The sequence below is a fragment of the Tenrec ecaudatus genome, chromosome 14, assembly GCF_050624435.1.
Source record: "Tenrec ecaudatus isolate mTenEca1 chromosome 14, mTenEca1.hap1, whole genome shotgun sequence".
Classification (NCBI taxonomy): Eukaryota; Metazoa; Chordata; class Mammalia; order Afrosoricida; family Tenrecidae; genus Tenrec; species Tenrec ecaudatus.
Window position 1 is genome coordinate 34790345 of NC_134543.1, and position 12282 is coordinate 34802626.

Sequence of the window (12282 nt, forward strand, 5' to 3'; positions counted from 1 at the left end):
TGCCGGTCCATTATGGCCCAGAGGGCACCACGCACCGCCCGCTCCTGTGCCATCTGCTCCATCTTTCCTGTGGAGCCCACTGCTGTGGTCATGGTGTCAATTCATCTCACCTGCGGCTTCCCCTCTTCTCTGCCGACTCCTCCTTACCAAGCAAGCTGACCTGTTCCGGAGACGAATGTCCAGACCACGGGAGAGGAACTTCACCCCCTTTGCTTCTAAGAAGCATTCCGGTCACACCTTTTCCAGAGAGGTGTTCATTCTTCTGACAGCCCCTGGTACTGGCGATATTCCTCACCAGCACCCCAACTCCAACACGGCATTCCTCCCAGTCTGTGCCCAGCGGTCACACCCACGGGAAGTGCCTGAAAACGAGCTGGCTTGAGGCAACCCATTCCTGGGTGTTTCCACCAGCCTCTCCTGCGAGACCAGCTGTCGGCCCTCTCCATCCCGGGGAGACAGCGCTTCACGCTCGGTGGACCCCGACCCATGAGCTCTTCCCAAGCTAGCATTTCAGCAGAAGCTTTTGGAAGGATCACATCTCCCACACAAATACCTTCTTAAGAACTTTTTTTTTTATTATTTAGAAATGCAGTTATATACATAGAACAATTAAAATTAAATTAAACTTTGTACAAATATTAAAATACTATCTTCACACCCACTGCAATGTACAGGATACCAGAAAATATATAAAATAAAATAAAGCAAACTCAAACGGATCTGAGTTACATCCCGCACAGAGTCAATTAAGCATGTGTTCTTTTAAACCATGAGCTAGGAGTACCATTCTGCAAAGGGTGCTATGGAGAGAAACCAGGGCGTGTGGTGGCCCACTCACCTCGTCCCCTGCTCCGCCCCTGGCCCCACGTCCTGGCCCCGCTGCTTCAGGGAGGCTCCCACCCTGGGATTTTTGTTCAACATTCCACTGGGTCTCCAACGGGAAACTCAGAGGAGTTGCTTCACAGCAAAGCTGGGCCTGCTGCCTCTCTCTCTCTGGGGAACCAGCTACTGAATCACTCAGCTCAAGCACCTGCCAAGGAAAACAGACTCCAAGCCCCTCACCGGGGCTCCGGGAATCCGGAGACCCTGCAGGCACCACTGTCCTTGGCAGGCACATCTGGAACTAAGCAGTGTGGAGGGTCTGCCGGTCCCTTTCTGGACCTTTTTATTTTTGGGGGGACTGGGGTGGGAGGAGGGTATACACTGTCTGTAGCATATTCCATTCTCTATGTGAGGATGTGCCCCAGAAATGGAGGCGGCACAGCTACGTTGGAAGCGAGTGTTCTCAGCGCTCAGCAAGGAGCAGAACGGAAGACGAGGTGGGTGCTGTGGAGCTGAAACCACCACTCACGAAGCAGGAAGAGTATACCTTTGTCTTGCCACCCGGCGGCGTCCCCACGGGACCTTAAAGCTGGGGGATGGGAGGAGAGGGGCATGATTGATGAACGGGAAGACACGGTTAATATAGGTTTTGTGGCAAGCTGGAGTGCTTGTACAACGTACATCGAAATGTCTCATAAGACCAAAAGAACTCACGCAGTGACCAGGACGCCACCATCTCCAGGGACGCCCGGTGAGATGGGAACGCAGCACACAGAGCACAGGCACGGGGAGGTAGGGCCAGCCTGCTACGCTAAGGCATTGGGGGACGGATACTGGTCCTTAAAAGTATCTAAAGGTGGCCACAGGGCTATAAAATCTGCACTGAGTCACCGCGAGTGTGCAAACAGCTCTCGGAGGTCCTTTGGTGATGACCGTGTTCCGCGCCCCGGCCTGCCTGAGGAAGCTGGGCTGTGGTCAGTGCTTGCCCCACCTCGTCCACCCAGGATCTGGGCAGCCTCCATCCCAAGACACCCATCACCTGCCTTTGTCCCTGTCCGCACACACCACAAAACGGTCCCTGAGTCCCTCATTCCCCCGTGAGGGGCCCAAGCCCAGAAGCCACCAGTGGCAGCACATGGCAAACAAGCTATTTGGGGAAGCTGTCGAGAAGTCAGCAGCAACTGGGGGTCTTGGCTCCGGCTGCCACAGGCATGGGACTCCTCGCTGAGTAGGGCTCATCAAAGCCAGTACGAAAGGAAGGGTGCCCCCGCCCATCTAGAGGCTACTTGTTCCCTTTCCCACCAGATAGGCAAGCCTGGGCTTGTCCTCCCCACGGCGGCCCCCAGGACGGCAGGAGCGGATGTGAGGTGAGAGGCCACTGTGTCCGGAGAAGGCAGGCAGAATGAACCCCAAAGGAAAAGTGCAACCTCTTACATGGGGGGAGCACATGGGGGGGTGCCTCCAGAGGAGCAGGATGGAAAGGAGTAAGATCTTCCATTTTGAAAAATGTCTATCTTGGGGGTTGAGAAAGTATGGAGAATAAAGGCTGATGCTCAGCCACAAGACCCAAGAGGCCCTCCTTCATCCCTGCGTCGGTCCTGCTGTTTGGGGAAGACGGGGGCCCTGTGAGCACAGAGCAGTGAGTGGCGGGGCAGTGGGCTGTGGGGGGCCCCACCTTTCAGATGGGCCCAGTGCCAGCACTTGCTGGTAGGTACACCCCTGGCAATGGTCTCTCCCACCAGTGGGTCCCATCTCCCCTGGCCGGGCTGCTGCATTCTAACACCTTCTCCAGCCTGGGCTCAGAGCATAGCCCGGTGTGTGGAAGGGGGCAGCAGGGCAGCAGGTGCTGCCCTCACCCTGAGGAAGGAAGGCTGCATAGGGTCCTAAAGTGCGTGTGTGAGCGTGGAGGCAGGAAAGAGGCTGACTGACAGAGGGCCAGCCCCCATGTTCAAGGCCACCCATGCCTGGGGCGAACCCTGGCAGGTCAGATATTGATATTATCCTGGAGTTTTCATTATTTTTGCCATCCCAAACACAGGAGGCTCTTTGGGGGGTGGAGGGGAAGGATGAGGTGCAGCACTGGGTCAGTTTCTAAGTTTTTAGGTCCTGATGTTTGGGGAAATACTAAAGGGAAAATCCATCATTCCAGGGCAGAGAAGCCTGGGGAGCTCCTCCCCCTCCCCCCAGAGCAAAAGGAGGTGGAGGCAGCAACAACATGGGCTCTTCCCAGGGGGCTGTGCCCCAAACCTTGGTTGACAAGTGTTGGGCTCAGGCCATTTCACAACCACTCACCCACCTCAGGCCAGCCAGGTTGGGCGGGGTGCTGCTGGGGGGGTCATTCCTCAGTTCTCCACCCCAGAGGGGGCTGGGGATACAAGAGCACAGGAGGGAGTCACCCATCAGCTGAGCCATGGGGTGGGTAAGCAGAACAGGGCAGCAGGAGCAGGAGAAGCAGCGGTGCAGCAGGCGGCAAGCCTCTTCCTGGGCAGTTACTAAGGCACGTGACTGGTGAGGATGAGCCTCAGGGCAGGCGTGGAGCCGCAGGCAGTCACCGGAGGCACGTTGTGTGCCTCTCAGGCTCCCCTCCCTCACCACGGACCCACAAGGGGCAACCTGCCCAAGCTGCTAGTGGCCAGATGGACATTCCCTGGCATCTCAGCCACTCTCCCGCCCTGGGGATGGCACGCCTTGGGCCTCTGTGGGGAGCTGGCCGCCAGCAGTGCCTGGGAGAAAGCCCAAAAGGCCAGGCTGGTGCAGTTTCTCCTTCCCCTCCAGGGGACCAGCCAATCAAACAAACAAACAAACAAAAGGCTGAGAAGGTTGATGCTGGAAGTAGCAGTAAGACTTTGCATATTAGGAAGACAAGTACTATCAGCCACCTTCCGCCCCTCCCCTGGCATCTTTCAGGTGCTACTCACAAACCCTAGGCCAGGCAGGATCAGGAGCCCGGGGCCTCAGAGCTGGGGGCTAGGAGGAGGTTGCCCTGATTTTTCAAGCCCTCCATTCTGGGCCAAGGAGCTACGGCACAGTATCACGCCAGGGCGAGCCAGGGGCCCATGCTGCTTGCCCTGACCAACTGCCCTATCAGATCCACTGGGCTCCAGACTCCCTGCCTCGGGTCTGCTTCTGTGGGGAGAGCAGTGCCGTCCCTCTCCTCAGAGGAAACGGGTCAGCCTCCGGCCCAGCCTCCCACACGGCCGGGGGCAGCAGTGTGGCCACCAACCAGCCTGGTGACAGGGACACTGCACGGGTGGTGGTGGGGAAGGCACAAGTAAACACAGCGGCACTTGGGCCCAGGTGAACTGGGGGGTGGGGCTGCCACCAGGGGACCCAGGAGACTCAGGGATGTGACGGGTTCAAGCCAGCACATCCAGATCTGCCCCCGACACAGATGGGAGGACAGGGCCGGGCAGAGAGCCAGCTCTTCCAGCTGTCCAGCAGACAGACGGTGAGCCTCTTCCTGGAGTTTCCAGCTGGGAGGGCCGAGGCCCCAGAGATACAGACACACAGGTGGCAGTTCAGGTGTCCAGGCAAGGTGGCCGGGGAGCACAGCGTGCTCAAACTCAGGGCAGGGGAGACGGGCAGATGATGGCGGAGAGTGGCTGGCAGCAGCCCTCATGCTTCTTTCAACAGCGGAATATCTGCAGGGACAAGGACAGAACACAGTGGTCACCCCACATGGCCCACTGTGGGGCTCCAGGCAGCACACCCCTGCCCTGCCTGACGGACTAAGATGTCATGCTCACATTCATTTCTAGGGGACTGAAGCCCCCTCCTCTCTCCCACTGTCTGCACGTGTGAGTCTGATGCTTAGCCTGGTAAGTTCACCAGGCTACAAAGGCCTGCCCACACCCCACTGCCTCCTCAAAGCTGCCAGCTGCATGACCTTGGATAAATCACCTTCCCTCTTGGGTCCCAGTTCCCACTCTGTCAAGGGCTCCTGCCTCCCTGTGGCTCTTTTGGTTCCTAGCCTGCAGTGAGCTCGCTTTTCTCTGATCACCGACGTGTCCTGTTCTCTGAACCCCTCACAAAGAAACAGAGGCTGAAATTCTTGATTCACTGTTTCTCAACTGCACACCCCATTTTCCCAAAGGACTGATACTCCATGCAGGTTTCTACACAATCCAAGTCAGCAGCAGGCGCAGGCTGGCTCTCCAGACAGCTTTCTGGACACAAAGAACAAAGCACAGGGCAGGGAGACAGGCAGGCCAGGGCCATCTAGCCTCTTGAGGGAGGGCAGAGCTGGCTGTCCAGGGATTCAATGGCTTCCACATGGAAACCTGGGTCAACCCTTAAATGGGTCCTTCCTATCGTTACCAGAGGAGCCACAAGGTCGGCAGTGTGGAATCACCTGCCGCTCCTCGGGAGAAAGACGAGGCTTTCTACTCCCATGCAGAGGGACGGTCTCACACAGCCACAGGGGCAGTTCTACGCCGCCGCACAGGGCTGCTGTGAGCCAGCATGGGCTCGGTGACACCGCTCGGGTGGGTGGGGGTGCCTGAAGAATGCACAAGTCCTCGGAGGAAAAGGAAGCACGTGGATGCATTTCACACGCAGCCTGGACCAAACTGGGACTCCGCTGGAGGCGCATCTTACAGAGCGACACCATCTCAAAGCCAGGCTCTCCAGCTCCAGCAGGCTCCAGCGTGGCCTATGGCTTTTTGTCCCAGAAGGGACAGGCCTCTGGAGCCGGAGCTGTCTGGCTTCACATTCAGCTCCCCTTTGTGAGGTACTGCGAGTCTGTCTCCTTATGGGTCACGGTCTCTGGCTCCTACAACTCAAAACCCTACCCTCACTGTCTCCCCTGCAAGAGCCCAGGCCCTCTTCTCGGTAACATGGTCCAAGCCTCTTGTCACTCCTGACCTTTCAGGAACAAGAAACACTAATAAGACAGCAAGCATCCCGAACCAGCTGTCTACCCTTTGAATGCAGCCTGGGGCCACAAACAGTGTCCGAGACTCCAGACTGTCAAAATCCACCTCCCCAGACCAGCCCACAGCCCTCCCTGAGCCCGGACAGGGAATCCTATTGTGTAGAGAAAGCATGAGACCACCTCCTGCTCCAGATGCCATTTGTCTCTGCCTCAGTGGGGGGTCATTATCAGAGAGGCCCCCAGACCCTTCTTGCTGGCACAACGGACCCCAAGCAGCTCTTAATTCATGAGCGCTGCAGACCACCTACCATCTGTGTACTCCTCCGACGTCAGGGATAGAAGGCTTTGTATGTCACTGTTCTCGGAATCCGGAGCTTCTTTGTGGCCTGGGCGGCTGTACCCTGAGCCGGCCACCCAGGAGGAGCTGGTCGCCTGATGCACCATCACAGTCTCAGAGCCCCGAGAGCCCCAGGCTTCACACAGTCCTGAGTGGCCCGGGGCCTCGTCCTCTCCGCCGGCCGAGGAGCAGGCCCCGGGGTCCTGCAGCGGCTGCTCCCTGGGCACACTCACCACACTTGGCCCTGCCCCCTCGGACAGCACGATCTGCACTCGGGGGTCGGCGGGCGGCACACAGTGACCGGAGCTGCCGTACACGGCCTCTTCATACGATGGCAGTGCCACCTGGACGCCGTCCACCATAATGGACACCTGGTCCCCAGACACCCCCTGGTCACGCCTGCGTCGGAGAAGGAGAAGACAGAGGAGTGGACGTCAGTGCACAATGATGAACCACGGCGTGAAGGGCTCTACCCTAACCCACCCCTCTCCCGAGAAGCTAAGTAACTGTGCCCACGGGCACACAGCCTCGGGGGGTGGAGCTGGGACCAAGCCATCTCCAGAGAGACATGGTGGGCTCAACCTCTGGGCAGGGGGCACCTGGTTCTTGGTAAAACTAGGAACCTCAAGCCCAGAAATCAAACTGCCCCTGCAGCCCAGCGGTGGGCAGGGAGAGAGGGCAGGGGCTATCGTTCTAGGGTGAGAAGGTACACTGCCAGCCAGACGTGTGCTCTTCTGACTCGGCCACAATGCTGACCTTTTGTGAAAAAAAAAAACCAACACTAAACCCTGTATAAATTACAACAGCGATAGGAAAAGAGCAGAGAAACGGGCACAGCTCACTGAGTTAGCCCTGGGTTAACACGTCCGCCCAACTCAAGGCAGGACACACCGGCAACCAGGGCACCCTAGCCCTCCCACGGCTTCTCGTTCTCTCACTGCCACATGCCGGGAGCCCACCTTCATGGGCATCCTCTGAGCTTTTCATCTTCCTGTGTCACTACCTACTTAGGAGTTACAACAGAGTCCACCTTTATGCAAATGGGACCTCTAGCAAATGTGTGTGTGTCTCCCCCTCGGGGCTCAACACAGAAATTCACTCCCGCAGACAGCCTTTCACAAGACGACCATGCGTTAGACACACGCATGTGCACATCTACTTTTCTCTGAATGGTTTCAAAGTTCGGTGAAGACATTGCCGGGCAGACCCGTCCCTTATCACAGCAGAGACAAACCCCTCTGGCTTCATCATACTGTGAGACAACATTTCCCACTGTCCAGGAATCTGTCCTTATCAGGGCGCGGCCCAATCAAGAGTCAATTGCTGCCCTCGGCCACTGCCATCCTAGCAGTCCAGGACTTTTTCTTTCTGTAGTAGTTTAGGAAGGGTCTAGGCCAGTTGTCTCAAAATGTCCCGTATTTGCCGGACCGCACGAACCCTCAGAATTATATTCCAGCTAATTCCCTCTCCTCCAGACGGTCTTGAATTATTTCAATTATGGTCAAACATACACACCATAAACTGTGTCACCTGAACTGTTTCCAGGTGGACGACTCAGTGACACAGTTTCCAGGGCTCTTCAGTACCACCCACCCACTCTGTGCCTGGCAAGCCCGACTTCTCCCCCACACCCCCACTCCCTCCCAAGTAACTCCCACTGCACTACGGCCTGCCCCTCCGCCTGTCTGTTCTTGGTACTTCACACACACCGGAGCGCACAATATTGACCGTCCAGCGTCTGACTTATTCACTTGGTACCACGTGTCCAAAGTCCATCCACGTGGCTCATGCCTCGCAGCTTCCTTCCCTGGGATGGTGGGCGCCTGTCTGGTGGGACGCTGAGCATGCCTTTGGTGTCACCCTTCCTCTGCAGATGGATCCCTCTTGGCTATTCTGAGATTCCTTTTCATGGAGACATGACCTGGCTCATGTCCTCAGTATGGGACATGAGACAGTATGATCATTACTACCAAACTATGGGTACACCGATTCTCCATTTCCTCCTCTGTGTTTGCAGCTGAGCTCCAAGTGGGCCCGCTGTGAGGCTGACTTCTGGAAGAAGAGGGAGCTCGGAAGGCCACGGGCGTGAACCGAACAGATCCATTCGGCTTTCTGGGCACACAGCTGGCTCTCTCATGTGAAGAAGCCTCTATCTCTATCAATGAACAACTGGCCACCCTCAAAACAAAACTACGAGAACACAGCAGGAGGACACTCCCTGGCACTTGGCGCTTGGGGACTTCCCTCCGAGAGCTCTAGTTTGGGGCTCCCTGGCAGCATGTGGTGATGGAGAGGAGGGTGAGGCAGGAAGGGGTGGGGCTGGGCCACACTCAGACAGGAGTGGGGCCGTCTCCAGTGAGGAGAGAAGCCCAGAACCAGAGGACCACTCAGGGCCAAGTCCCTGCCGCCATCCGTGCCCGACTTCATGCACCCAAATCTGGGCACACAAAGTGACAGTGGCAGCGAGAAAGCCCACTTGCCCTGTTTCCAAGACAGCACTGCGCACGAGGTGGGTCCCAGTATTGCTGCAACTGAGAACAGCCTGGGAGAGAGGCCTAAGCGCTGGTGTTTGTTTTCCGCCCACCCAGGTGCCTCACGTCAGACGTTCTCAACCTGTGGGTCACAAGAATCTTTCACAGGGGCTGTTGCCTAAGACTTATCAGAAAACACAGGTTTCCCATGGTCTTAGGAACCAAGACACCGCTTCTCTATCTGTCTCTGCACACATGCAGATACGCCCACACACAAGTACCCGGCGGGAATGTTCCACCCCATGCTACACCATGCTTCAAGACAAAATTCCATTTATTTGTAATTAGAAATAATTATTTCAAAATATAGAATTACACATTGTTTTTGTGATGAATCACTATGCTTTAATAATGTTCAATTTGTAGCAATGAAAATACATCCTGCCTATCAGATATGTACATGAAGATTCGTAACAGTAGCTAAATGAACGTGATGAAGTAGCAACGAAAATTATTTTATGGTTTGGGGGGAGGGGGTAACCACAACATGAGGAACTGTCTTAAAGGTTGTGGCATTAGCATGGTTGAGAACCACCATTCTACGAGCAGCCTGGATTAATCCTGGGGCACTGCAGTGGCAGTGACTCTCAACCATGACCATCTCGAGGCTCTCATGCAAATCTGGGGTGGAGCCTGCATTTCTAACACGGTCCCAGGGGACACTGATGCTGAGGGTTTTGGGGACACATGCTGAGACCCCCCCCTCTGGTGGGACAGAAGATGGTGCATGCCAGCTAGAGAGATGTGGGTCCAGATACCAGCCCAGCCACCATCTAGAGGTAAGAGCAGTGTCAGATGAGGCCACAAGTCTGGCACATAGCAGGGTCCTCTCCGCCCCTGGCACACGCAGACCAGTAGAGGCCGGAAGCCCACCTGCAGCCCTCTGCCAGTCCAGCCGCCAGCTCACCTGTTGTGATGGAAAGACTTCAGCTTTGGCTGCAGCAACACAAACAGCACCACCAGGAGGAGAATGAGCGCCACGGAGCTGGCCGTGGAGGCCACTATGGACAGCGTGGGGGCCCCAAGTGACGCGTGGGTATCTTTGTCTGTGGAAACAAACCATCATCAAAAGCCTTTCAACTCAGATACATGAACCCCGAGCCCCAAAGACCTCCTCCAATGGCCCTCCAGACCAGGCCACTTCTGCACCCTCTCCCTTCTGCCCTTTGAGATTCATGTGCCCCCATGTACATTCACCAAACCCCGAGACCTCGACAGCAGGCTGGTGGCCCCGAGTCACTACAGGGCCCATCATTCCTACCTCCACCTGTATTTGTCACCCTGTGGGGGAATCATCTCTGACACCGGGTTATTGGAGTCCCCGCCCTAAAGCCCTGGAGCTTGTTCTAAATCCAGGCTGGTTTCCATTCCGGGCATTCATGACACAGGGCCAAGTGTCACACACAGAGGTGACAGTACACATGCTTTCCTGCAGCCACGTAGGACAGCAGAAGACACAGGAGGGCACGGTCTCTGCCCAGCTGGACCACAGCCCCCAAACAGAGCGGCCCACATTTCCATACAAGCAAAGCAACATCCAGATGCCGCACAAGGCTCCAGCGCTGTGCTCCCCACCTGTGTCAGTGCTTCACTGGAGATGGTCAGAGGTCACCAGCACGTGGTGAGGAAAGCTGGAGACCCTGAGCTTCCACGGGGCTTTACGCAGCAGGGCAGGTACCTCAGGAAACCCCGAGATGGTCCGGGGCTCCACGGAAACACAGTGGAAGGGCATGTCCCTGCAACCCCAAGTGTCTTTCAGACACCGAGCCAAAGGGAGGGGGGGCCGCAGGCTTCATTGCTCCCCAGCCAGGGCCCAGGCCACACCCCCTGAGTGACAAACTGCACCGTTTCTGTCTACTCCACTGACCCTCGTTGAGACGGCAGCTGATCTCCATGGCAGGTCTCCACTCGCCGTTTTTACACGTCAGGTACTTGTAATCACCCTTCAGCATGTAGCCTTCGGCACACAGGTACTCAATGACACTGCCCGACTCCAGGGGGTCTCTGCAGGGCCGGGGGTGGCAGATGTAGCCACCATTCTCTGGCTCTGGGGGCCGGGGGCACACTGCAATGACAAAGAGGGTCACCATCATTGACTCTGATGATCTCTCAAACCTATACACATCCAGACACCATGTGACTTTAATAAAACACCCCCAAATCCATCATAATCCACAGCAAAAGGTAGTGAAATGCTGCTAACCTGTTACGAATGCTGACAGGTAGAAAGGTTTGCCTTTTTTTTTTTAATGTTGATGCTACAGAGGGATCCCAGAGTATTTTTAAAAAGTGTATTCTCCGCCACAGAGGGGATTTCCGATTTTCCCTGGGGAGGCTCCCGCAGTCTCTGAACTAGTTGCTGGCATCACCTGACCCCACAGAAGACCCCATTTTCTACTCAGGCAAAGCTGTCAGGTGAAAAGCCATTTTAGCTACAACCATCGCTTCCCTTTGAAGACAGGGCCCTAAAGGCAGAGTAAACAGTAGACTTGGGATCAAAGTCAGGTCTGATCTAAAACCCTGCTGCTCCTTCCACGAGCAGACACAGTTCTGCCCCAGGAGCCAAGTGTGCTGTGTGGGGTGTGAGTCTCAAAGTGGATCCTCCACTTGAAGCAGGCTGGTTAGGGAGAGGGGGTAGGAAGACTGTACAGAGAGGCCTTGGCCGAGTTAACAGCACTGAGAAATCAGAGTTGCTGTAAGGAATGAGTAGCCCCAGGAAGAAGGGCGGCCTCCGGTCCCGCAGCTCACCCTCTGACCAAGGTCAAACACTATAGGATTGAAGGCCCTGCACCGGATTGCAGGGCATGTCCTGTCCCCACAGCAGGGGCACAATGGGCCCCTAAGGGACCACTGTTTGGCAACACGGGCAGGGGGAAAAGGGCAGGATGACCAGGCACCCACAAACGTCAACGTTCTCAAGACCTCGCTAACATAAAGACCAAGAGTTTTCAAAGGGAGCTGGGGATTGCTGGCCAATATGCCCTCTGCAGCCGTAGGCCCAGCCTGATCACAAGAGCATGTCTGGGAGAACAAGACCTGCCCTTTTCTTTTCAGTTCCTCTCAGCGGCCTGGAATGCGCTATCTCCCCTTCACAGGGCTGAGTGCTCCCTGATGAGACACACCTCGTGCACCGAGGCTCACCTCCCCTGGCTCCTTCTACAACTAGCCATGGAGCCAGAGGACTGCCAGGGCAAAGGGGGCCGTCGAAGCAGAACACGAAGCCCTCCTGCCCCCAAGCTGCGTACGTCCCAGACGGGAACGCCTCCATTAAAAGGGGGGTGGGAAGAAAGACTATGACACAGAGTGGCAGTAGGCCTCTCAGGATCCGGCAAAGTCTGAGGAGTTTCTCTGAGACCAGGAGTTGAACCAAAGAAGTCTCCTCTGAGGACACATTGCCCACTTAGCCCAACCTCTTGAATGGGTGGTGTGTGTGTGTGTGTGTGTGTATGTGTGTGTGTGTGTGTGTGTGTGCAAAGATTCCTTCTGGAAGGTCATTTAAACTGAAACCAAGTCATGCAAAGAGCTTCGTCCTTTTGCTTTCCCTCTTTTGTTCCAGGCACCAGAACTGCCACAGATCCCTTGACTGATCCGAGGAACCCTCTTTACAGTGAGTGCTGAATGCCACAGGCAGGATACAGGCAGGGCCCACATGTGTTAGTCTGGGGAAACTAGGGAAACAAATCCACAGACTCATATACATACATATATATATATGGAAG

At 56.0% G+C, this 12282-nt stretch overlaps 1 protein-coding gene across 3 annotated transcripts in view; it reads right to left on the bottom strand.

The window, feature by feature from the left end:
• Positions 1–559: 559 nt before the first annotated feature.
• The window catches only part of SUSD6 (sushi domain containing 6), a 94858-nt gene continuing 83135 nt past the window's right edge, over positions 560–12282 (bottom strand). For 2 of the 3 annotated variants that reach the window (XM_075530663.1, XM_075530664.1), the window contains exons 3-5: positions 10431–10628; positions 9471–9609; positions 5975–6431 (exon numbers count right to left, since the gene is read on the bottom strand). In XM_075530663.1, the coding sequence (XP_075386778.1) occupies positions 5975–6431; positions 9471–9609; positions 10431–10628 (794 nt within the window). Of the gene's footprint in view, positions 4464–5974; positions 6432–9470; positions 9610–10430; positions 10629–12282 lie in introns of those variants that run through there. The other variant, XM_075530665.1, reaches the window with a different exon arrangement.